The sequence below is a fragment of the Physcomitrium patens genome, chromosome 4, assembly GCF_059467195.1.
Source record: "Physcomitrium patens ecotype Gransden chromosome 4, ASM5946719v1, whole genome shotgun sequence".
Lineage (NCBI taxonomy): Eukaryota > Viridiplantae > Streptophyta > Bryopsida > Funariales > Funariaceae > Physcomitrium > Physcomitrium patens.
In genome coordinates this window covers 17,101,298-17,126,800 of record NC_143413.1, presented here as the reverse complement: position 1 = coordinate 17,126,800, position 25,503 = coordinate 17,101,298, and the positions used below count along the sequence as shown (strand labels likewise).

The 25,503-nt window shown below is 37.4% G+C and overlaps 2 protein-coding genes across 2 annotated transcripts; both read left to right on the top strand.

Annotated features, from left to right (window-relative positions):
• The first annotated feature begins 5,075 nt into the window (after positions 1-5,075).
• On the top strand, positions 5,076-7,898 carry LOC112281872 (uncharacterized). The gene has a single exon (XM_024518844.3). The coding sequence runs from the start codon at positions 6,536-6,538 to the stop codon at positions 7,280-7,282; it is 747 nt and encodes a 248-aa protein (XP_024374612.1). The 5' UTR covers positions 5,076-6,535; the 3' UTR covers positions 7,283-7,898.
• Positions 7,899-9,298: 1,400 nt separating this feature from the next.
• On the top strand, positions 9,299-15,064 carry LOC112281499 (uncharacterized). The gene is made up of 12 exons (XM_024518092.2): positions 9,299-10,251; positions 10,425-10,605; positions 10,799-11,001; positions 11,264-11,461; positions 11,666-11,737; positions 11,841-11,936; positions 12,198-12,277; positions 12,405-12,480; positions 12,852-13,062; positions 13,198-13,500; positions 13,665-13,754; positions 14,009-15,064. The coding sequence occupies exons 1-12, from the start codon at positions 9,622-9,624 to the stop codon at positions 14,812-14,814; spliced, it is 2,946 nt and encodes a 981-aa protein (XP_024373860.1). The 5' UTR covers positions 9,299-9,621; the 3' UTR covers positions 14,815-15,064.
• The last annotated feature ends 10,439 nt before the right edge of the window (positions 15,065-25,503 follow it).

Sequence of the window (25,503 nt, the reverse complement as noted above, 5' to 3'; positions counted from 1 at the left end):
TTTGAATATGATGTCATGCCTTTTGGATTGACAAATGCTCTAGCTAAATTTTAGCATTTGATAAATGATGTTTTTCAAGAATTCTCAAATAAGTTTATTATCTGTTATCTTAATGATATCTTAATCTACTTCAAGACTTTTGAAGAATATGAAGAACATGTAAGATTAATCTTACAAAAGTTATGGAAGATAGGATTTTATACCAAATTTGAGAAATATATATTCTATTAGCTAAAAGTATAGATTTTTGGATACATTATATGCAATAAAGGCCTATTGATGGATCTAAAGAAAGTTCAAGCTATAACAGAGTATGCAACTACAAAGATAGTATGGGATATACAATGTTTCTTTGGATTTGTTAATTTCTATCACATATTTATCGAGAATTACTTCCAAGTTGCTGCTCTTCATACTCAATTGACATCCAAAGATAAATTGGAATAGAGATCTTAAGTACAAATGACTTTTTAAGATTTGAAGTCAACTTCTATTACAGCTCCAAAGTTAATACATGTAGATTTTATAAAGGCCTTGTATTTAAAAACTGATGTTTTTGACTTTGTATTAGTAGCTGTACTATCACAAATGAAAAAAGATAAAAAAAAAAAAAAAAAAAAAAAAAAAACTCCACTCAATTGTATTTTGTTTTAGAAAGTTTTCAATTGTAAAGATCAATTATGAGATTCTTAATAAAGAACTTTTTTTTTATTGTAGACTCTTTCTAAGAATGGTGTCACTTGTTAAAAGATGCTATGCAGTTGTGTTATGTGTGTTCTTGCTTAAGAACACATCAAGCGCATAATTGTGGAAGGTAAGTAGAAATGTAAGAATAATCCTACCAAGTCTAATAAAATCTTAAATAATCTTAAATAGACCTTAATAATCTTGATTTAACTTTAATTAATCTAAAATAAATTTAAAAGAAATTATAAAAAAAACACAAAGAAGTTTCAAATTAATTTCAAAGAAAAATAATAGAAAATTTAAAAGAATATAAAAATAAACCTTCAAAGCAATAACAATTATTTTAAAGAAATATTAGAAATAGAAACCTTTTAAATAAATAATAAAGATTATTTTTTAAAATATTAAAAATAGAAATCTTAATGGTATCCTAATTAAAATCTTAATTAAAACTTAACTTAATTTTAGGTCAAATATTAATTAAAATACTAATTAAAATCTTAATTAAATACTCATCAAATCTTAGGTCAAATTTTAATTGAAACACTTATTGAACCTCAATTAAATCTTAGGTCAAATCCTAATTAAAATCTTAATTGAATCTTAATCAAATCTTATGTCAAATTTTAATACAATTCTAAATCATAAATAAATCATAAATAAATCATAAATAAATCTTAATCAATTTTTAATCAATTTTTAAATCAAATCTCAAGAAAATCCTAATCGTAACCAAATCCTAGACCAAATCTTAAGTCCTAACTAAACTATAGACAAAACCTAAAGTAAATCCTTTAGCAAATTAGAACCTCAATAATTAATGACCAAACAATTGATATCAATTCAAAATTTGTACACTTTTTAATATCTTTGTTAGAAACAAGCATAAAAAAGATGAAAATTGATCGTACTTATCAATTAAAAGAAATGCAAGAAAATCTAATCGAGTATTAAGGGCCTTCTATTTCAACGTGAATGCTGAACTTTTAGCACCAATACTTCTTTGAACTATTGAATTGCTTTCAAATTTCACCAAAAAATTGAAAATCAAGTCCAGTATTGATGCAAAAAAAATTTACTTCAATCTAATTGACAGATTGCTAACGATCTTAGAAACATTCATTGACCCTAAAATTCTAATTTCTAAGATCTCAACCTACAAAAACCTTTACACACTTTGATCTAATTATTTAATTGACGTGTATATACAAATCATAAAAACTTGGAGTATTTCATGTCAACTTGGATTTTGAATTGCCACTACTCTCGTTGGAATATGTCATTATCTTGTTTTGATTTTTTGATTATATATTGACCAAAGAAGCAGCAAAGACTATCAAATGTTTTATTAAAGAGGTCATATTTTATTCTAAAGGCTGGAGAAGCAATATTTAATCAATAATATACCACTCTCTTGAAACTAAAACAATATTGTCTTTGTGCTACTTCTATGGTTACACATGTTGATTCAAGTACTTTTGAATAAATTTATAAAGCATTAGGTAAAGACTCATTACTTTATAATATCAAGTAGTACCTTCACAACAATAAGTTCAAATTTTTAGAAGATCTTTTGTATTGTAAAGATTTTTTATATATTCTAAAAAGACCAATGTGATTTTTTATTCTTCAATTTCATTATTATTTTCCAACTATAAAATATTTTGAATTTAATAAAATATTAGAACTTATTTCTTAAGATTTCTAGTGGCCTCACATATGAAAGACCAAGAAGAGCTTTGTTCTCTTAAGTAATATCTATTCAATATCCAAGAATTCTCATCATCGTCCTTATAGACTTCTACAACAATTGCCAATTTTAAAACAACCATGGTCTTTAGAATGAATGGATTTTATTGTTGATCTATTGCCATTAGTTATATTTGATGCTATCTGTATTGTTGTGAATTGACTTACGAAGATGGCACATTTTATTTTGTGTAAAAAAATAATATATAAAAAAAAATGACAAGACTTGTTTTTGACAATATATATCAATATCATGGTCTACTTGATAACATCATTTTTTATTGACGACCTCAATTTATATCAAAGTTTTAGAAATCCTTTTTTAAGATATTAAAGGTAGATATCAAACTTTCTTTTGCCTTCTACCTTCAAATCAATAGTCAAATAGAATAAGTCAATGAAGTTTTAGAGTAGTATTTGTGATGTACCATCAACTATCAATAAGATGATTGAACCTTGTATTTATTTTTAATAGAGTTTGCTTATAATAATATTCTTTATGCTTTGACTTAGCAAATACCATTTTGTTCCAATTATGGTTATCATCCAAAGCTTGATTTCTTAGATATATCAAAGAATAAAAATCTAGTAGTTAAAGATCTTACAAAACAATTCTCATAGCTGCAGATAACTTCGAAGCTCTATTTACAAGCAGCTCAAGATTCTTACAAAGCATCTTCAAATGAATTTAAAAAAGAATCTCCTACTTTTCAAGTTGGAGATAAAATATGTTTTTTTTGACAAAATATCAAGATCAATTGACCTTGTGATAAGTTTGATTATCTAAGATTGAAATAGATAATCATGTAGAATATAAAGTGGAAAACATCCTTGATTTTTGGCAAAGAAGAGGCAAGTTAGAATATTTTATTCATTAAAGTGGCTAGAATATCAATGAGAAAATGTAGGAATCAATAGAAAATCTAGTTTATGCACTGCAAAAGGTACAAAACTTTCATCAATGTTATTCTAAAAAATCTAAATCTATTTTAAGATGACTTTTCTATGAAATTATTGCTATAATGTTGTATATAACAAAGAGAGCAGGTATTGCTGATATCAACCTTAAAGTTTAGTATATTCAATTTATGATCTAATATGTTGAATTAGAGAGTATTTAGAAAGTCCTTAAATCATGAATCTCAAAATAAAGCTAGAATTGGAGCTCTCCTTAATAATGCTATTAAGTCAACCATTCTAACCCTCACAACTTTTGCAAGATCATCCTCAAGATGAAGCTTGATCTTCTTAAGAGAAGAAATGCCCATACTACAATCAACTCAAATAAAAAAACCTCAAAGATGATGCTCAAACTTTAGTCATTCTATTGTAAATATGAAATCAATGTTCCTCGTGGAACTTGAAGTTAAAAAAAGAGATGATGTCATTGACATCCAATAAGAAGATTTTTAAATATTCTTTAAATATTCTATTAGATTTTAGAAGGTTTTAGAAGTTTTTAAAATATTCTAATAAGAGGTTTTATAAAGATTTTAAGAATATTTTAATAGATTCTAAAAGATTCTAGGAGAATTAAAGAAGTTGTTAGAAGAGCTTCTTAAGATTGCTTTATCTTCAAGCAATATGGAAACTTCTTTAGAAGCTTCTTAACTTTGCTTCATCTTCAAATAATATAGAAACTTCTCAAGAAGCATCTTAGAATTGCTTTGTCTTCAAACAACATGTAAACTTCTCAAGAAGCTTCTTATTACCTAATATATATTAGAGTCGAGGTTATGAGGATCTTCAATCTCAACAACACATTTTCTTAGAATTCTAACTCACATTTCTTAGTGTTGATTTTATACTTATCTGGTTTAATCAAGTTCTTACTAGCTCTCTTGTTGAAACTCTTTTGTTCAACTTTTTCTTTAGTTTCATGTATAGTGTATCTATGATTTTTTTTTTTTTAATATTGCTTGCTACTTGTGCTATATAAGAAGGTTCCTAAAACTCTCAAAAGTCAAATATCTATTTCAACTTATATTAAAATCTCCTAAAATATTTTAAGAGTATTTTACAATTTATAGAAGGATCTGAAAGGATAAAGAAGAAATTTTAAAATATTTATAAATTAATATTTATTTCATTAATTTTTTCTTTGAATATAAGGATTTTAATTTTTAAAATCAATATCAATTTTTTATTGTGTTTTTTTTTTCTTTAATTTTAACAAAATCTTCTTATCAAAAAATTAATACTATTAGGATTTAAAACTAATCTAATTCCATAATTATCACAAAAAAAAAATGTAAAATTCATTCCAATGTACTAAAACCAAAAAGCTTCTTTGTTTTTTGTTTATAAGTTTTAATCATGTTAAAAATTGACTCAAGATATGCATAAAATAAATATATGAGCATATTTATATATATATATATATATATATATATTACCATATGTTGATTTATATAAATTTATTTTTCCATTAATATGATAATATAAGTTGTAAAATATTCAACAAGCTATCAGAACCCTTGGTTCAAAATTTGCAACAAGCCAGCCTTCACAACACGCTTAGAATTCTCCCCTTTCACACCACACCGGCTTCGTCTCCGGCCCTATTCCCTTGCCGAAAGTTTGATCTCTCGCGTGATGGTCGATGCTAGAAATTTCAAGCCTCAAAATGGGTAATCCGAGAGTTTGGTTTGATGCAGCGAGAGATGAACTGGGTAGTGCGCTAGGGTCGATTTCTTCACAAAAACTGATAGCGGATGGCGTAACAACGTTGTACCGATGTGGATGGGCTCAGTGATCGACGACGACGAAGACTGATACTTTCGAGGAGTCTTTGTATTAATCTGTCGTAGCAAATTTCCGTTGAAGGTGTGGCTTACCCACCAGCGAAATTTGACACCTGCGGTGAATTTGAGGGTTTTACTCCGTTAGTATTGAATTTCATGTTCAGTCTAGGAAGACTAGAAAGGTATTCCAAATGCTACAGTTCTGAGTGCCGGACTCTAGGTGATTTTCGGAACGGGTGAAGTGGCTGACACACTCGAGAAGTTTTGTACCAATTGCTCGGACAAATTTTCGACAAAAGTATGGCTTACCCAATAGCTAAATCGAATTCCTAGGGTGAGTTTGTGTGGGATTAGGGTATCACAACTCAGTTGGTATTGAGCTTGCAGTTTTGTTCGAGGAAGAATAGAAAGGTTTTCCACTTGCTTCAGTTCCGAGTGCCGGACTCTGGGTGGTGTTCGGATCGGGTGCAGTGGGTGGAATTTTACGGTGCTAGGAACACAGATGGTCCAGCTTCGTGCACAGACGTAACTGTTGATGGATTTAAATCGTAGACAGGAGCAGCGCCACGAAGCGCCGCAAGCGTGGTAATCCAAGCCAAATAAACGGCCGCCACTCTGGCGGTAGAACAGAAGGATGTCTTCATACCTCAGCGCTAGTGTTCAGGACGTCGGCCGAACCTTCACTTGGTGTTCACAGGTGCTGGATCATTTCGTGCAACTCTTATCCGGATGTCAACCATAGTTGACTGCCACTATTGTGTGGGAATGACTCACTCATTCTGACAAAGTCAAAAGATTTTTTCATTACACGCGTCCGAGATGTGAGCTCTGTGACCCCACGCAAAAGGAAAAAATAATATGGACAAGGTTGTATAAGCTGCGCCATCGTAGATTTGTCCTCGACGCTTGCTGTCACGGAATTTTCGAGAATCGTCTGGAATGATCCAGATCGGCCTAAATTTGGAAATGCCGAGTTATTCGAAGTATCGCTTTCAGATGGTGAACTGGTTGAATTTTAACAGGAAGCAATCCGTTGACGACACGACATCTTCTCGCTGTTGTCGAAAAGGTAGTAGACATTCTCTGGGAAACAGTCGCGGTGCATTTCCGTGACGTGTCCCGCAAGCATCGCTGAGATACCCGTGTATATATATAGAGGTGAGCCTCATCTTTGTTAGTTTCAGGATTCTTTGAAGTCGATTACCCGCAGTGGTCCAATACACAAAGAGAGAGAGAGAGAGTTATAAGCTGTCGATTGTTTGAGTGATTGCAAAGACAGTTGAAGCAGAGTTTTAGAGAGTGAGACGATTGTTAGAAGAGTCATCAACTAGGTTGAAAAGAAGTATTTGCTTGCCATGGTAGAGAAGAACGTGGGTCCTGACGGTAGAGTTACAGCTGCGCGTTACAACTTGAGTGTGACGAAGAAAGAGTTCAAGACCAAAGAAGCGAAACCTGCTAGTCCCAAGTACAAAGGGGTTCGTATGCGGCAATGGGGAAAGTGGGTATCTGAAATTAGAGAGCCAAACAAGAGGTCTCGGATATGGCTGGGGTCGTTTCCTACGGCGGAGATGGCAGCCAGAGCGTATGATGCTGCACTGGTGTGCCTTCGAGGCCCGACCGCTTCATTGAATTTCCCGGATTCTCCCCCACAGGCACTTCCTGTGTGCAATTCGCCCAAAGACGTACAAGTCGCCGCTGCCGCAGCCGCGGCTGCTGCAGAGCCCTGCACGCCAGTGAGTCTCCCGGCGCAGCCTGCTGCACAATCCCTGGAAGCGCAATTGAATGAGATGGAGACCGAGACGAAGGAATCAGAGAGTCACGATCTGGAGGAGTCATCCGCAAGCAGCACGGCGAATTCATCACCGTCCACACCTGGCTCGATCACCACTCTAGAGGACGTGGACCTGGCGTTTCTAGCCGACATGGATTTCATAGACTTGCCACCGCTGGAACCGTTCGACATCAATCAATCGCACCAGTCGTCGTTTCCAGAGTCTGCCGCTCTCACGCAGGGCGACAATCCACCTTACTGCCGTGTATCCTCAGGTCCAATTCTGGCAACCGACCTGGAGTTGTACAAATTGCTTTACGGTGTAAAATAAACCCAGTTTTAGGGTTCAAATTCTTTCCCTCTCTTTGAGGAGAATTGATACATATATTTACAAGGTGCTACACGGCGTCGGAGTCCCGCAACAAACCATACCACTAGACTTCCTCGTCTTCTGGTGGAATCGCGGAAGCAGAATTTTCCATTTCGATCACCACAATTCCGCACCCCTTTGAGTGTGTAGTCTGGACAGACGATGCATCGAGCTTCAATAACGAGCTGGGTCCGCCTTTTGTTACCCAATTTTGAGTAGAGTTTCTTCCATTGTAAACCAACAACAGCAACAAGCAGGAGTAGTAATAGCAACAAGCAGGGAGAGGAAGCTATGGATGAGTGCAGCAAGCATTGTATTGTATTATAGGCAATGTAGACACAGATACTTAGTCGAAGTTGGTGTTTTTAGCATTGACAGCAAACCTCGCAACAATTCTTTGTAGGCACAAGATTCGTTTTAGAGTTAGGGTTAGAAAGATGATGTGAGAGGAGGACCTAAGACCCCAGGAAGGGGACCTGAGACAAACAATCACGATTCATTTTAGCAATTTAAACTAATTCACCTCCACCGGGGCTTCTTTTTGCCTTGCTCCGGTGTTGAGGTATTCTTCAATGTCTCTCTCTCTCGCTTTAGGGTTAGGGTTTAAAGAGCCCTCTTCTTCTGCTTTGTGTGGGTTTTTGTTTTTTTTTTTTTTTTTTTTTTGGTTTCATGTGTTGGAATTTGTAAAAAGAAACTTGTTAGATCAAGTGTTGATTTTGACTTTTTTGTGGTTGTGAACAACAAATTTGTTTAGTTAAGTTTCGATCTGGTTGATAATTATACAACTTAGTTACAGAAAACATAAATGGATTGTCACATAAATAAGTATTATGAGATTGTGAGATGTTAAAAGAGAATCACTTTTTTATCACTTTCAAAATCTTTGAACCAACAAAGCCAAATGTTAAAAATATCAATAACATTCAAATATATTCTACCATACAGAAAAAAAAAAAAAAAAAAAAAAAAAAATGAAATGAAATAATTTTAAAAAAATCAAATCAAATCAAAAAGAATGTAGAGTATATATCAACATCACAAGTGATATTATTCCAACAAAGTTTATTATCATAAACTTTAAATTTATGAATAAAAATTTAAGCTAAACCATTGATTTATTATTTCTAAACAAGTTTATTAAACCATCTGTTTAATGTTTCTAAAATATATTTTAATCATCTCAACAATTCATTTATCTTTTATGATTATTTTTATAAACAAAATACATTGCCAATTGTGTGTATATATATATATATATATATATATATATATCTTTGAATGCATATTTATTTTTCTTTCTTTTGTGTGTTTATTTCTCTTGTTTTTCTATATATATATATATATATATATACACGCTTAAACAAAATATAAAAAATACTACTAAATCCACACCCCCCTCCGCCCATATTCTACATATTCTTCTCAATTGCAAGGACTTTATTTATGTTATATTCAGTTTCATTAAAGATGTGCACGATCCAAATTGATAAAGTTGAATTCATGCAATGACAATAAAGTCTACAAGGATCCTTGTAAAGATGTAGAATATGGGGTGGGAAAATTTAGTAAAAAGGCGGGTCGATTTAGTAGTTCCTTATACTCATAAAAATATTTAAGTAAATATTTTAATAACCAAAAAAATAGTGCAATAAAAAATTGTTGTCGTTTTATCCGTCTAAAGCTAATTTCCAAAAAAAAAAGCTTCCACTTGTAATAAATATATTTTTTTTAAATCGTAGAAAAAAAGAAACCAATTCATAGAGCTCTCCCCCAATAAATAAACAACATAACATAACATAATATAGTAGAAAATATGAAATGAATGGTCCAAAGTTTTCATCCTTGTGATGAACAGAGACTCTCGGACAAACTCATCCATCATGCAGCTCGTAACCCTCTAATCACTTCACGACGGATGAAAAAATGAAAAAATCTTCGCCCTAGATTGTCTATCTCGAGTTTCGTGTCCGCAAAAGTAGTTGTTGATCGTTGTCAGCGATGGCTTCCAACCCAGGAAAGGATCTTCGCGTCTCTGCCTCGCTTGCGCAATTCGCCACTTCCTCACTCATTCTGACAATCGCCCCATCCAATTGTTTCGCAGCTTCTCACGTCACGTTGACGTTACCGTAGGTCGGAATCCTGGCACTTGCAGGAGAGCTCTCTGCTCTATTGCTGGGGATTTTGTTGTGTTGGGTTTTGTGTGCGGAGGTGGGTCTTGGGTGGGCGGAAGCGAGGGAGAATCGAGCATGGAGTGGCGGGAGTCACGTAATTGATGGTTGTTTGTTTGTGTAATTGTTGAAATGAGAAGCTGGGGGAGCGTTTCTCCATGTCTCGTGCTACTACTGCTTGGCTTGTGCTTGGTGGGAGTGGTGTTGGTGGGTGGTAAAGAGTGTAACAATGTCCCCACGGAGCGTGTCTCGCATACCATTCGTGCTCGGGGGATTGAGAAAGACGCCACTTCCTTGGGTGAGGAGGCTGTTGGTGCTGCAGACGATGGGGCCTGGAAAGGTGGGCAGGATTTGGGAGGTGGGGTTCTGGCGTTGCCGAAGCTGGGAGCCCTCCTCGGGTCCTGGAGGAAACTCCTGGCCTCTGATGGATGGAACCAAAGGAGAGAGCGTGACGAGTCCTTGCCTGTGAATTTGAATCGCGCGGTAGGGAATGAAATCGACGATGATGTGTTGGTGGAATTTGACGATTGGGGGCAGGCTTGGAGGACAATTGCAAAGTCTCTGGTTGACGGGAATGATGCGAAACGAGCCGAGATTAGCAGGACACATGTTACATTGCAATCGCAAGTTGCGGACGAGATTGTAACACGGCGAGGGAGCTCGGAAAGTGTCGTGGATCGGACATCCATCCCGGGTGATCGAATTGTGTCACAACCAGAGCCGGCCTTTGTGGGATTGTTGAAGGATGTTAGCTTGCACAAGGTAAATAAACAAGAGCTGAAATGAGCCTCAGCTTCAAGTGTATTCTGATCCTTTCTTTCTTACATCTTTTGGCTTGAAAAGATGTAGTGAGCAAAAATTTGGGAAATGGTTGAAAACTATTTAGTTTCTCTGCATGTAGAGTAATTTTAAAGCTGTTCTCTGGTGCTGCACAGGTGAGACTGGGGGCAGACTCACCTCAGTTTATGGCCCAGAACACAAATCTGCAGTACCTGTTGGAACTGGATGTAGACAATATGATGTGGAGCTTTCGTAAGGTCTCCAATTTGAATGCTCCAGGCCAACCATATGGTGGCTGGGAATCGCCAGCGTCTGAACTTCGTGGTCACTTTGTCGGTAAGAATGTATTTTCTTTCCTTATCTTGGTTATTGTACTGGCACAATGAAAGAATTGCCATTTTTCTTTTTCACAGGTGTGGCCGATAGGACCTAGTTTAGATTTGTAGGGTTTAGATTAGTTCTGACTGCATTTGGCTTGCACGATGGTTTATTCTTCATATTTTGAAGCTTGTTGGGTCGGTATCCTCAGGTCATTATTTAAGTGCATCTGCGTTGATGTGGGCAAGTACACATAATGAAGTACTCCATGAGAAGATGAATGCCCTTCTTGGAGCTTTAAAAGAGTGTCAAATGAGCATTGGGACGGGCTATCTTTCTGCATTCCCATCTGAATTCTTTGATCGTTTCGAAGCCATTGAGTATGTTTGGGCGCCATACTATACAATACACAAGGTACAGACGATTACTTCAAGGCATTGGATCCGTCCTGGTACATCATTTATGTTGAATTCTGGGAGCTGTGATGCAGCGATGTATTTCACACTGGTGTGCAGGTTTTCATCGCTGTTGAAACAGAAAAAAGACTTAGGAGGATTATGCGATGAGAACTTCAATATGGAATTGCAGCATCTGCAAAGCTTTTGAGTTTCAAGTTTTGAATATTGTCAATATTTGAAGGGTACTAAAACGAGCAATTATGCTGCTGCTTTACCAGATCATGGCTGGGTTGCTGGATCAATACCTCTTGGCTGGATCCAAAGATGCTCTGGACATGGTCGTGGAAATGGCTAATTATTTTTATAAAAGGGTCAAGACAGTGATTGAGAAGTTCACCATAGAACGTCACTGGCGATCTTTAAATGAAGAGACAGGCGGTATGAATGATGTCCTTTATCGATTATACACTGTGACGGTAAGCTCTCCAGTTGTTCTATTACGTGAAGATATTGCGTCTCGCTTTCCTCTACTGTATTACTTATTTAAGAAGGGCATACAGAGTCGAAGTTACTGGGTTATTCTGTGCCCTCTTATAAGTGAGATCGCAACCTCATCGTTCTCAGTTTGCAAAATAGGGTGGTGTTCTTTCTTAACGATTCGAAGAGTCTTTCTGAAGCAGGGTGACAACAAGCATTTGGAACTTGCGCATCTTTTTGATAAGCCGTGCTTCCTTGGTCCCCTTGCCCTTCAGGTACTTCTTGCTCTATCTTACAGCCAAGTTCTGCCCTGACCACATGCCAAAGCTGATACGTCACATACAGTTAGGCTGAGGACTGTCACGTTTCCTTCTGCAGGCGGATCATCTTTCTGGTTTTCATTCGAATACACATATTCCAATTGTTGTTGGAGCTCAGATGCGTTATGAGGTGACCAGCGATCTAATCTACAGAGTATGTTACCCCCCTAACGCAATAGTTTCCCAAAGTTGATTAAGTCATGCTCTGCGGCATACACTTTCTTGGTAGCTCTTTTGAGCTGAAGTACAACTGGCTGTTTGAGCAATCCAAATCTCCCAGCACCCACACAACTGTTCACTGTAGCTAGTTACTAGTTCCGCTGTTCCTACAAACATGGGACTTTAATTTTTTGGTTCTGTGATGTTTATTGCGTCATTGAAACATGGTAACTTACTGAATACCATGTTCTTTCAGAGTATAGCAGAATATTTTATGGGAATAGTAAACTCGTCCCACAGTTACGCAACGGGTGGCACTTCAGTCTCTGAATTCTGGTAAGCAGGTTTCTGCGTCTTCTACGTGAAACCTGTGAGCTTAGCTTCACGCGTGCTACTGCAATTTTTAGTGCTTGTCCTTTTCACCCTCCTCTCTCGTGTTTCTGATAATAGACACTGAGAGCAGGACGGATTCAATGCGCCAGGGTGATACTCTTCACACAGAAAATCAGGAGACTTGCACCACGTACAATATGCTCAAGGTCAGTCCCGGGCCTTTCCAGTCACTTTGTGGAATTATGAATTTTACGGACTTTTTATAACCTTTGTGCTCATCTTATTTCCATTTACAGTTATCTCTTGTTGCCCCTCAACTATATGTGCCATGAAATTGTGAGTCTCTTAGTTTCCTGCCACTAACTCATCCAGTGACTTCACCATGAAGTTCTGCATAATTGAACAATCTATCACTATTTACCCATGATTTTCACAAAATTTTGCTGAAGGTATTGAGTCGGTATGGACAAGGTGTAAGGGCTTAACATCATCATGCAGACTTAGCACCTATAATAACTGCAGATAATATCAGACTGATTCTTTACCATCATTGTTCTTATGATACCTCCTGCTGCAGATTGCTAGGACCCTATTCCGATGGACCAAAGATATCAAATACATGGATTACTATGATCGAGCACTCATAAACGGTATCCTTGGAACCCAAAGAGGGCAACAACCTGGAGTGATGATTTACATGTTGCCTATGGGGCCCGGTGTTTCGAAAGGGAGAAGCTATCACGGTTGGGGGAATAAATTCAATTCCTTCTGGTGCTGTTATGGAACAGGTATTTTCCTACTTCAAAATTTGGTGTACGTTGCATGTTTCGGATCCATAGTTTTTGGTACTTCTTAGATGAGTCTTGGACGCTCTTGCCTATTGAGATTGAGCACATCGTGTCGATTTGTGTGCTTGAGTGCAGCAATTGAGTCATTTGCAAAACTGGGTGACTCTATCTACTTTGAAGACGATGGCGAGATCCCCTCAGTGTATGTTGCCCAGTTTGTGAGCAGTGACTTCGTATGGGATTCTGCTGGGCTCGTGCTCCACCAGTCACTTAAGCCCTTGAATGCCGAACAGTCCATTCTTGAAGTAACTTTCTCTTTTTCCCATGCAACCATTGTCCGTGCATCTCAGGATGCAGTAATCCATGTGCGGTTACCATCATGGGTGAGGGGATGCCGTGCTCATCTGAACGGCCAAGAGATTGAGTCCCTTATTCCAGGTATGAAGCACTCTTTGCATCATGTAGATCAATGCTGCTGCATTCTGTTAATGTACAGGATTAGTACAAATTAAAATTAAAAATGGAATATAGACTACTGCTCTTGTAGCGCTAACTAGTATGGACCTTACAACTAGCTGATATGTGTGATTGATGATTGCAAGGCAAATTCTTGAGTATTGCGCGGGCTTGGAGTTCTGATGATGAACTAGTGCTTTTGCTGCCCATGAGCCTCGGATTGGAGAAGATTCAAGGTACTCATTCAGTAAAATATTCCAATACTTCGCTTGTATTCTATCCTGGTTCACACAACATTAAGGAAGGTTGTATGGGATTCTTGCCTGAAACGGGCAATACTTAGGATATTAACATGTACCAATCCTGTGCATCAACAGAATGCTTAGTCTTTGCTTTCATGATTGAGCCCCCATGTTTTCTTGGGGTAATTTGTTCACCAGTCGTTCCAAAGCCAATAGGTTCTGAGCAGTTGATTGGATGGAACCTGCAGATGACCGAGCTCAGTACTCAGCATTGCATGCAATTATGTATGGTCCCTTTGTGATGGCTGGACTGAGCACTGGCGATTGGAAGCTTGGTCACAAGGAAAATTTGACCCAGTGGGTATATCCTGTTCCAGCTGCTTATCACAGCCAGTTATCCACTTTCTCCCAATTTCATGTGAACGGTGAATACAGTGGCTCCCTTTACCTGGCCTGCAACAACGGCACTGCCATTATGCGCTATGCCCCAGAGGATGGGACTGACGAGTGTGGACTTTCAACCTTCAGAGTATCTGATCCTTTTGGCAACTATTCCCAGCTATCTGCTGGGGATGATAAACGGCTTGTCTCGCTGGAGCTTTTTAGCCAACCGGGGATTTTTCTGCAACACAACGGCGAGGACAAACCCATCTCCACTGGACCCCCAAGTTGTCTTCAACACAAAACAATGCACTCGGTAAAGAAGCGTCTACAGATGCTTGGTGATTGTCCGGCCAAAGGGTCTGTGTTCTTTTACCTTCCAGGCTTGACTGGAAAGAGCGGCACCGTATCATTTGAGGCTGTTGATAAGCCTGGTTGCTTTCTGAGTTCGAGTTTTAGTGGATCCTCGGTGCTAGGTGGTGTATTTCTACGTTGCAAGACTTCAAGAAATGACAACACCTTGAATGCTTTTAGTACATTTGATGTTCAAATGGGTGTAGCGGCATACCATCCTGTGAGCTTCATTGCTGAAGGACAGCATCGGAATTTTCTTCTTGCTCCCCTGAATTCTTTGCGGGATGAAAGCTACACCATTTACTTCGACATGGGGTGACTGTACGAGAGTTGGCATTGATTACTGCAACAAATAATCCCGTACATGAGGTTTGTAAGAAAGTTTGTACGGAATTGTTTGTTGCTCTACTCGTAGTGCGTTAAAGATGGTAACTGTGTTCGAAGATGATTATTGATGAACAGTGTTTGAAGTTTAACCAGATACTTTTATGGCAGTAAAGGAACAAACGTTCTCTGTGTACTCTTTTTTTTAGATTAAAAAAATTATCACAACTGACGTTATACAGGTACTTCCTTGTATCTCCCACTTATTGATTGCATTGTAGCTTGCTGCAAGCAAATCTCTAACTACTCACCGATCTGGATCCTTTACTTGTGAATGCAAAAATTACATCCCTGCTCCACTTGAAATTTTCCCAGAAAATTGAGATTCTAACAGACTTCAAAATTCAGGATAAACTTGCAAGTGGTGAGCGAAGTCTGCAAAATGAGGTAGAGAAGAGGGTCAATGAATAAACCTTCCAGAAACCCTACAAATTCCTCTTCAATCAATTTTGTGGTCTTTTTCAGCAATTTTGAAACAAATATTTTTGTGCAAATCTAACTCTATGAGTTATGTATGTTCTTTAATTTAAAATGCATGCATAAATTGTATCATGAATAATCCTTATGGTACTTGGATGATTTCAGCCTTGAGGTAAAGTGCCATGTCACTTTTACCTAGATTTTACATCCCAAATTTTGACTCAAGTCGTAGTTTGAACCAGATAATCCATTTAATGCAGTTTCCCATAAAGGGGTCACCTTTTGTAGCGCATTCTGATTGTATCAAAAATTCAAGTATTTATTACTATTTTAGACTATGGTGAGTAGAAAGCTGATGCATGTCTTGCATTTCATTAGCATATAATGAGAGGTTATTAAAGGCATTGTTTATTGGCCACTTTTCAATTGTATAGGGATCAAAATGGTAAAGATCAAAGTTTTCTTTTGGAAGTTCAATTGATACAAAATCTTAAGGTTGATAATTCCAATGCTAATGTATTGCTTGTATTACTTGCCTTTATAGGTTGTGATGTGGTTTAAACTAGTTGGTTCATTAGTATGATTGAGGGAATAACGTATTAATTGGATAATATAGTATTCTTTGATGAAACAAAGAATAAGTCAATTGCAATAGCAACTTTATCATCATTATTGCTAAAGGCTCTATTAAAGGCTAAAAAATAAAAGTGTAGTTTGTTAAGAAAATTGGTGCTTAATTTGGATTTGAGTAGATTGATTTTGGAATATTAGGTTTTGTCAAAGAACATTATTTGTATCTTCTTATAAGTAGGTCAGTATATTTTGTATGCTTTCATGTAACTATAGGTAGACTCCAAGGCTGAATCATGATTTTGATTTATTTTTTTCTGTACAATCTTGTTCCATAAAGCACAAGGACCAAAATACCTTTATATTGCTAAAGTTGGGCTTGATCCCAATGAACATTTCATAAAAGGTGTTGCCTTAGTTTGCTATAATAGGAATAGAATTGATGAGCTAAATAGCAATATGAGCTGCTTTTGTCTAGAGAAAGATAGGCACTTTGCTGTCGATAAGTATTGATCTAATTTTGTTTAATATGTTGTAATTTTCCTATTGAGTTCTCTATTTTGTTGGTATGTCCAAGTTATACTAAGCTATCAAATGATGCCATACTTTTGGATGTACATTGTGAATTTAGTCGATATAAATTTTCTTACTTTGTCTAATTTCATATTAAGGACTCAAATCTTAGAAAAAGAAATCTTCAATACAGTCTTGTATCACTCAAAAGGACTAAAAAATTACTCGAAGATAATAAACTAGAATGGCTATTGCTAAAGACAAAAAAACTAAAAAGGCTTGAAACAAGACTAAAGACTAGAAAGATGTTGACAAGGAAGAAAAAGGCCTCACTCTTACCTCCATATATATTCTTTAATTAGGAGTTATGTGCCAATTTTCTATACAACCTCCAATATGTGTTGACTTTGTTAGACACATGTCTTAACTTGCAAGGTAAGTTTTTTATATGTACGTTACATAGTTAGCTTATTCCATAAGCTATCAATAAGTGTGATGTTGTTTCTAATCTATCAATCAACTACAAACACATGTAAAGTCAAAACCACCTCAACAAAGCTTCCACAAAGCTTTTTTAGAAGATATTATGAAATTAATCTATATTTATTTATTTCTACTAAATCATATTAATAATTATTAGAATAAATATATATGTCTGTGATATTACCTTCTCTTTTAAGGACGAATTCCATGAGGAGCAACCATCATTTTTCATTGATCTTATAATTCTTCATCTTAGTTTTGATGGATGTCATCAATAAAAAGCTTTAAACCTCTTTGCTGCATTTGTAAGATTCTTTGTTGGCTTCCATGTGCATTCACTAATATCATATTTGAGCCAATAAACAAGATATTTCAATCTATTTCGACACTGCCTAGAATCTAGGACTTCTTTTACTTCAAATTCTTGATTATTATCTACTTTTATACAAAGAAGTGGCATTTGTCTTCTTTCCAAGATATTCACTATCTTATATAGCTTAAAAAAATGTATGTAGAATAAAAAATAGATTTTCATAAATTTTGATAGATATAATTAATAAGCAATATAATTGACTTATTTATAAATAGATAAAAATCAAAGCTTCCTATAGTCCAACTTGTCATAAAGACAAATAGTGTTGATATTGCAATAAAATAGCCATACTTTGTCACTTACATTGAATTATGGTTGTTTTTTATAATAGGCATGTGCATTGATTTTTTTTTTATTTTTTATTCTTGAACTTCTTTTAATTATGACTTCATTATTACATTTAGCTTTGATAAATAATTTTTCAAATCTTTTGCTATAAGATTATTAACTTTTGAAAAGTCAAAAGTATCAAATTGTAGATGATAACCATAATTGGCAAAAAAAAGTGTTTGTTGAGTAGTAGAATGTATCAAATTATTGTATACAAATTCTACCAATGATAAAAGAGTTGTTCAATCATCTTGATGATAGTTGATGATATACCTCAAATATTGCTTCAGAACTTAATTCATCCATTCCAATTGCCTATCAATTTAAGGATGAAAAGTTAAAGAGAGCTTTATATCCATCTGTTAGGGACATAGTCCTTATAACCTTCTAGAGACAAGTTTCTAGAACCTTCTAGAAGCAAGTCTCTAGAATCTTCTAGAAGCTTCTTAGTTGGTAGAAGATATTAGGGACATAGTCTTTAGAACCTTCTAGAGATAAGTTTCTAGAATCTTCTAGAAGCAAGTCTCTGGAACCTTTTAAAAGCTTCCTAGTTGGTAGAAGTTGCTTGAGAAGCTTCCTAAATAGGAGTATATATTGGAATCGAGGTTGAAGAGTTCTTCAGTCTCGACAACACATCTCTTGGAGCTTTAGCTTACCTCTCTGGTGTTGTTCTTGTATTCATCTGATTAATCTAGTTCTTGCTAGTTCTTCTTGAACTTCTTGTTAAATCTCAAGTCTGTATTTCTGTGTCTGTGACATTTTGTCGAGATTGCACTCACCTTAGATATCAGAGCTAGTTTCTTCCTCGTTAGAGTGTGGATTACCCCTCTGCTTAGAAGTGTACTAGCATTTTAGAGGTTGCGGATTATCCTCCTCTAAATTGATACTTCTTTTGTTCAATATTGGAGTCTTATTCTTCTTGGAGAAAGTGGATTATCCCTTTTCTTGAAGCTCTTAAGGTATTTTAGAGGATGCGGAGTACCCTTCTCTAAACCAATATTGTCTTCTTGTACAGTCATTTCTGTCTTTCTCTTAGAATGGCCGGAGGCCAAGACATTAGTATGACAAAAAGTTCGGAGTCCAAGTTGGATGCTATTATGAATGCCCTCGCTACGTTATCGCAAAGAACTATAGAGATTGAAGGAGTCGTGGCAAGGCTTCATAATGATGGAGCATCTGGGATGGCACAATCTAGGTTGCACCAGCCTCAAACTTCTGCACTTGGAGAAGCAACTTTGCCTCAGGTTCGATAAGCACCGCTGGTTCTACAACATAAAGAGCCTTGAGTTAGCCTTTCGGATAAGTTCGATGGTACACGTTCCAAGTTTTGAGGATTCGTCAACCAAATCAGGTTGATAACAGTTTTACAACCCAAACGCTATCCAACGAAGGAGTCACGTGTTCGGCTTGTTAGAACCTTACTTATAAGGCAAGTTCTATCATAGTTTGCTCCTTTGTTTGAGAAACGATCGTCCATACTAAACAACTTTGAAATCTTTTTGGAGGCATTTGGGGAAGCATTTGGTGAACACGACAAGGTTCGATGGGCTACAACAAAGATCCGGTCACTACGACAAGGGATACGCTCTACATTAGTCTATGCATCAGACTTCAGGCAATTAGCATGCGACATCAATTGGGATGAAGAAGCATTGATGAGTCAATTCTATTGGAGTTTAAGGGACGATGTGAAGGATTTGTTGTTAACTCTTCCTGATCTGCAAACGCTCAACGAAGCTATAAGCCAAGCTGTGAAGTACAATAACTGCCTATTCCAACGTCGCCAAGATCAACGTTCAAGACAACATACGATTCGCCACGCCCCAACTATATCGTCAAGCAGTGTGAATTCACATTCAGAGGTAGAAGACATGTAAATTGATGCGGTACGTGTCAAATCCCTTACTCTAGAAGAAAAAAAGTGGCGTATGGAAGAAGGTCTATGCTTGTATTGCGATGAAGAAGGCCACAAAGTTGGAAACTGCCCCAAGAAGTAAAATCGACGTATTGTCAGAATTAGGGGTACATTTTTTCAAGAAAATGAGGATGTCCAATCACAATAGGAACCGTGCGGCTGGCCAGTGAAATATCGCAACAAGAACCAGGTTCCTTTCTTTTCGCTCAACCTGCCCTTTGCTTTACAATCCCTTTGTTTATTGGCCCTCAAAAACTAAGAACCTTAGCATTATTAGATTCAGGAGCATCTACTTATTTCTTAGACAAAGAATTTATGAAGCATCATAAGATCCCTTTAGTACAAAAATCCAAACCTGTTCACGTTGAGGTCATAGATGGGCAACCTTTATTGTCTAGTAGTGTGACCCATAAATCAGAACCTATAGAAGTCATATTTAAGGGCCATAGTAGTCATATTATTTTTAATATTATTAGAACCCCATCAAATCCTGTTATTCTTGGTCTTTCCTGGTTGAAAACGCATAACCCATCCATAGATTGGAAGTTGCGGAAGATGACCTTTCTTACAAAACCACCCAAGAGCAAGCCTAGTAGAAAACCTCCAATAGAGAAATCCTTATTCATTGGAGCAAGAGCGTTTATAAGATTGTCTAAGGAAGGCACACTATTTGTCATTTATACGGCTCCAATTACTGAGGAGAAGATCTCGACAACAAGTATACCTGAGCAATATAAGGATTTTAAAGACGTATTTCAAAAAAAGAATGCCGACATGCTACCGGAACATCGACCATATGATTGCACCATAGACTTGCAAGAAGGAGCACAACCGCCTTTTGGCCCAATCTACAATCTATCGCAGACGGAGTTGGCAGAGTTGCGGAAGTACATCGACGAGAATCTAGCCAAGAACTTCATCCGTCATTCAAAATCGTCAGCTGGAGCACCCTTCTTATTTGTGAAGAAGAAAGATGACTCATTGCGGATGTACGTGGATTATCGAGGCCTCAACAAGGTAACAAAGAAGAATCGTTATCCATTACCCTTGATTTCTAGTCTCTTAGAATAACTTGGACGTGCAAAGATCTTTACAAAAATTGATCTAAGAAGAGCTTAGAACCTTGTATGAATCAAAGAAGGAGATGAGTGGAAGACAGCGTTCCGTACAAGGTATGGCCATTTTGAGTATAATGTCATGCCCTTTGGTCTTACCAATGTTCCAGCAGTCTTTCAACATATGATAAATGACATTTTCCGAGACCACCTCAATGATTTTGTTGTCATCTATTTTGATGATATTCTGATATTCTCCAAAAACGAGGAAGAGCATGAAAAGCACGTTCGTTTGGTCTTGGAGAAACTACGTAAGCGAAGACTATATGCCAAGTTGGAGAAGTATTTATTTCACTAAATAGAGATGGAGTTTTTGGGGTTCGTTGCGACTACTGAAGGCTTGAAGATGGATCCCAAGAAGGTAGAAGCAATCGTGTCCTGGGAGGTTCCGAAGACGGTTAGAGACATACAATGCTTTCTTGGTTTTGCTAACTTCTATCGGATCTTCATCAAGAATTACTCTCAAGTTGTTACTCCTCTCACTTGGTTGACATGCAAGGATAAGCTGGAATGGGGACCTCTAGCGGAGAAGGCGTTTCAAGACCTGAAGACCGCATTTACTACGGCTCCAATCTTGGTACATCTAGACTTTACAAAGGCCTTTTATTTAGAAACTGATGCTTCGGATTTTGCTTTGGGAGCTGTACTTTCACAAATGGGAGAAGACAAGAAGCTCCATCCGGTTGCATTCTATTCTCGAAAGTTCTCTGCTGCTGAAATCAATTATGAGATCTACGATAAGGAACTCCTTACTATAGTGGATTCTTTCCAAGAATGGCGTCACTTTTTTGAAGGAGCTGTATACCCAATGACCGTATATACAGATCATAAGAATTTGGGATATTTCATGTCGGCTCAAGTTCTAAATCGACGTCAAGCTCGGTGGAGTATGTCGCTATCTAGATTTGATTTTGTCATCACTTATCAACCTGGAAAGCAGCAAGGACTATCTGATGCCTTATCGAAGAGATCGTATCTTGTACCAAAGGCTGGAGAAGCAACGTTTGATCAATAATGTATGACGTTGTTGAAGCCAGAGCAATTTCGGCTTTGCACTACTATTATGCCAATTGATGCTGACTTCCTGAATCAAGTACGTGCCGTCACCATTGAAGATTCAGTAGCCATTGATATCAAACAACGTGCCAATGACGACAAGTTCAAGGTGGAGGGAGATCTTTTATACTTTGAGGAGCGGTTGTATATCCCAAAAGGACCAACATAACTCTGAGTTCTTCAATCTCGCCACGATTTTCCAGCTGCGGGACATTTTGGATTCAACAAGACCTTGGAGCTTATTTCTCGAGATTTTTGGTGGCCCCAAATGTGGAAGGATGTGATAGATTTTGTCCTCTCTTACGACATCTGTTCAAGATCCAAGAATCTTTGGCATTGTCCTTATGGACTCCTACAGCCATTGCCGATTCCACGTCGATCATGGTCTTTAGTTTCCATGGACTTCATCACGGACCTGCCATCATCGAATTCATTTGACATCATCTTTGTCATGGTAGATCGGCTTACAAAGATGGCGCACTTTGTCCCTTGCAAGAAGACATCGTCCAATGAAGTCACAGTAAGGTTCTTTCTCAATAATGTGTATCGATATCATGGACTACCAGATGATATCGTATCAGATTGAGGAACCCAGTTTGTATCAAAGTTTTGGAGATCTCTCTTTGAGATATTGAAGGTGGATATCAAGCTTTCTTCGGCTTTTCATCCTCAAATTGATAGCCAAATGGAATGGATGAACCTAGTCTTGGAACAATATTTACGATGCAGCATCAACTATCAGCAAGACGATTGGACCACATATCTGCCGCTAGCCGAGTTTGCATATAACAACACCCTCCATGCGTCGACTCAATACACACCATTATTTTCTAACTATGGATATCATCCGAAGCTTGATTTATTGAATCCGTCAACAAATAATAATCCAGCAGTTGAAGGATTTGCGAAACAACTATCAGAGCTTCAAAATACATTGAAGCTTCAATTACAATCCGCTGTCGTGTTGTGACACGAGTATACAATGAAAATAAAAAGAAAGGGGAATTTTATTAATATTCAGTTACCTCGAATATTGGGAACATCGACCAACTCCAGTACAAATACTGAGTGGTCAGGTTCAGTGACTCCGTTACAGTCAGCCGGGGCATACTGAAATGCCCCGTTCGATTCCAATAACGGGAGTCAGCAGGAAGAGAAGGACCAATTCACACGACGGGTTCGAGGAGCCAATTGGATCCAATTTCGATAATCCAATCCGGGTCCTCTTACCCAATATGAGACTTGTATTGGTGGAGCAACCCAATGTAGTTTAGTTACGGGAAATCCAGGTCTTACTACGGGTCTTAGCCAATCTGACACGAGGACCAATTTGACCCAATTACGGGAACATCCAGGTTACTACGGGCATCTTTACCAATATAGGACCTGAATTGGTCGGGCGACTCAATGTGGTCCCGATTACGGGGTTTGATTCTGTTTCAGGCTGTCCTGTTCTCTGTGCCGTCTCAGGGAACGTTGTTTTCGGTAAATGGATTTCTTAAAGGTAAAAACGGAGGAGAAAGCTTGGCGGCGAGAGCCAATTTCGAATCCAAGTTGAGGTGAGAGCCAATTTCGGATCCAAGCTTGAGGTGGGAGCCAATTCCGGATCTAAGACGGAAGATTGAAGAAATTCAGAGGATAAGGTTAGGGGGGATATAGTTTTGGAGTGGTGTGGGTTTTTTTTTTTAAGGAGAAATCGGGGGGGGGGAGCGAGTTTTTCAAGCTTCTGCAAGGTTACCAGTTCGGTTTTTTTTATTGGAGGTTTTTGAAGATCAAGGGAATTAGAGAGAGGAGCTTCATGCTTCGGGTCGGGGAAGGAAAGACATAGGATTTGGATTTTTCTTCTTCGTAGAGTTTTGGGGAAGACTGAGGCAATCGCTGCTGAAGTCAGTGTTGTAATGGTGAATCGGGATTTTTAAATGAAGTGGGTTTGAATACTCTTGATTGTTTTGTGAAATCGAGTTACGTCTGTGATTGAAGGATTAAAAGGGTGTCTATAGGATTGAGTATGCGGAGTGAATAAAATTTATTGGGTTAATCTAACAAGACAGTCAGTGGATACAAGATCGTAAGTACAAAGCAGTATTGAAGGTTAACAGTTTGGGTTGTACGGGGTTCTCTGTAACGTCTAGAGACCTACCGGCTGGGGCAAAAAGGACTTCGACAAGCAGTCGAAGAGCACCCGTATAGATTTACGGTACATTGTTGCAGTCGTTTATATTCCAGCAGTCAAAAACTGATAGACTGCTTGACTATCGGCGAATCTCCATACTACCTTCTACAGCCAGACGCCCGGCGCGTTCTCGAGCAGGAAAGCACGTAATACGACATAAGTGGTGAACCCGACGTGAAAGCTTGAGGTAGAAGGTATTGGATTTCGGTTGATTTTATCTTTATTTTTATTGAAAACGAAAATAAAAATTTTGAAAGATTTTTGGGAGAAGTTTTTGGTGGGGAGTCTTCTAAAGGACAAGGTATGCACATGGATCCATCTATTGCTAGTTAGTTTCAAGCCTTCTCATTGTCAATGCAGCAACAGCAAAGCAATGATCGGAAGGAAGCTTTGGCAACCAAAGCATTGCAAGCAGTGGTCAATAAAATTGATCAATTTGATGGGAGGAATATTTCAAGGTATTTAAGATGTTATGTTCGTGAAATGGAATTAAATCGGGTTTCTGAGAGAAAAATGGTTGCACTATTTGGACTTGCCACGATACCGGAGATAAGGGACCACATTACATCGATTACGGATCGTTGTGGGAATTCATGGGAGGATTTTTCACATGCATTGAAAGACGAATATTTCTTGGAAGATGCTGATCGCGTTACTAAGAAGCTGTTTCTGGGATGGATTGAACGGCCCAATAAGAATTTGCAAGCAATAGAGCTACTAAGGGAATTTGAGAGGCAGTACTCTCAATTATCGAAGGTAGAAAAATTGACATTGGAGCCGAACAAAGTTGATCTATTTCTTCAAGCTGCTGATGGAGAATTGCAAGAGAAATTAGAACCCCTTCTTGAAGACAAAGAAGAAGATGAAGGATTGACAACGAAGTGGAAGAACGTTGAAGATGCGGTGGGGTTGCTTACAAAAAAAGAAAGGAGGAAGGATAGGAGTAATATTCCGAAAACAGTACAAGCACCCAAAGCTCCAGTACGTACAACACCACCGACAATGCCTACAGTTCAACCTTCGACATCCTTGTTAAAGAAAGCAGATATGGAAATGAAAGAAATTATACGAGGAATGCGAGATCTTCAAATCAAATTGGCAAGACTTGAAGAGAATACTTCTATAAACAATTCGAAGAATGTTTCAAAACAAGGATATGTACAAAGATGCATTTGGTGTGATGATGCTTCACACACTAGAAAAGATTGCAATGAATTTAATAATATGATACGGCAGAGAATTATTTGCTGAAAAGATGGGAAGATAGCATTGAAAGATAGGGAGGATCTTCTTCAAACCAATTTTAGCAAGGGAGGAATGAGAGCATTGGTTCAAGATTACTTAAAAGAGCATGAAACAGTAGTACGAGAAAGTGCAAGTTATGGTGCTAGAATAGATGATGAAATTGGTGGAAGTACGGAAACTAGTGAGTTTTGGGCTTCTGCCGTTTCTACAATGCAAGAAGGAAAATTACCTCGAGAAGCGTTATTGAGAACTGCAGCTATAATACGAGGAAGAACAGGTTGGGAAGATCCTGTTGAGTCTCTTTCAGTTCATGCATATATTGCTAAGAGCCAACATGAAGCTTTGATGGAAGAAAAAAGACGAGGAAATTTTGATGATACTAGAGAAGGAAATTCTTTTAAGAGGTAAACTCGAGGAGACAAGGCTTGGGA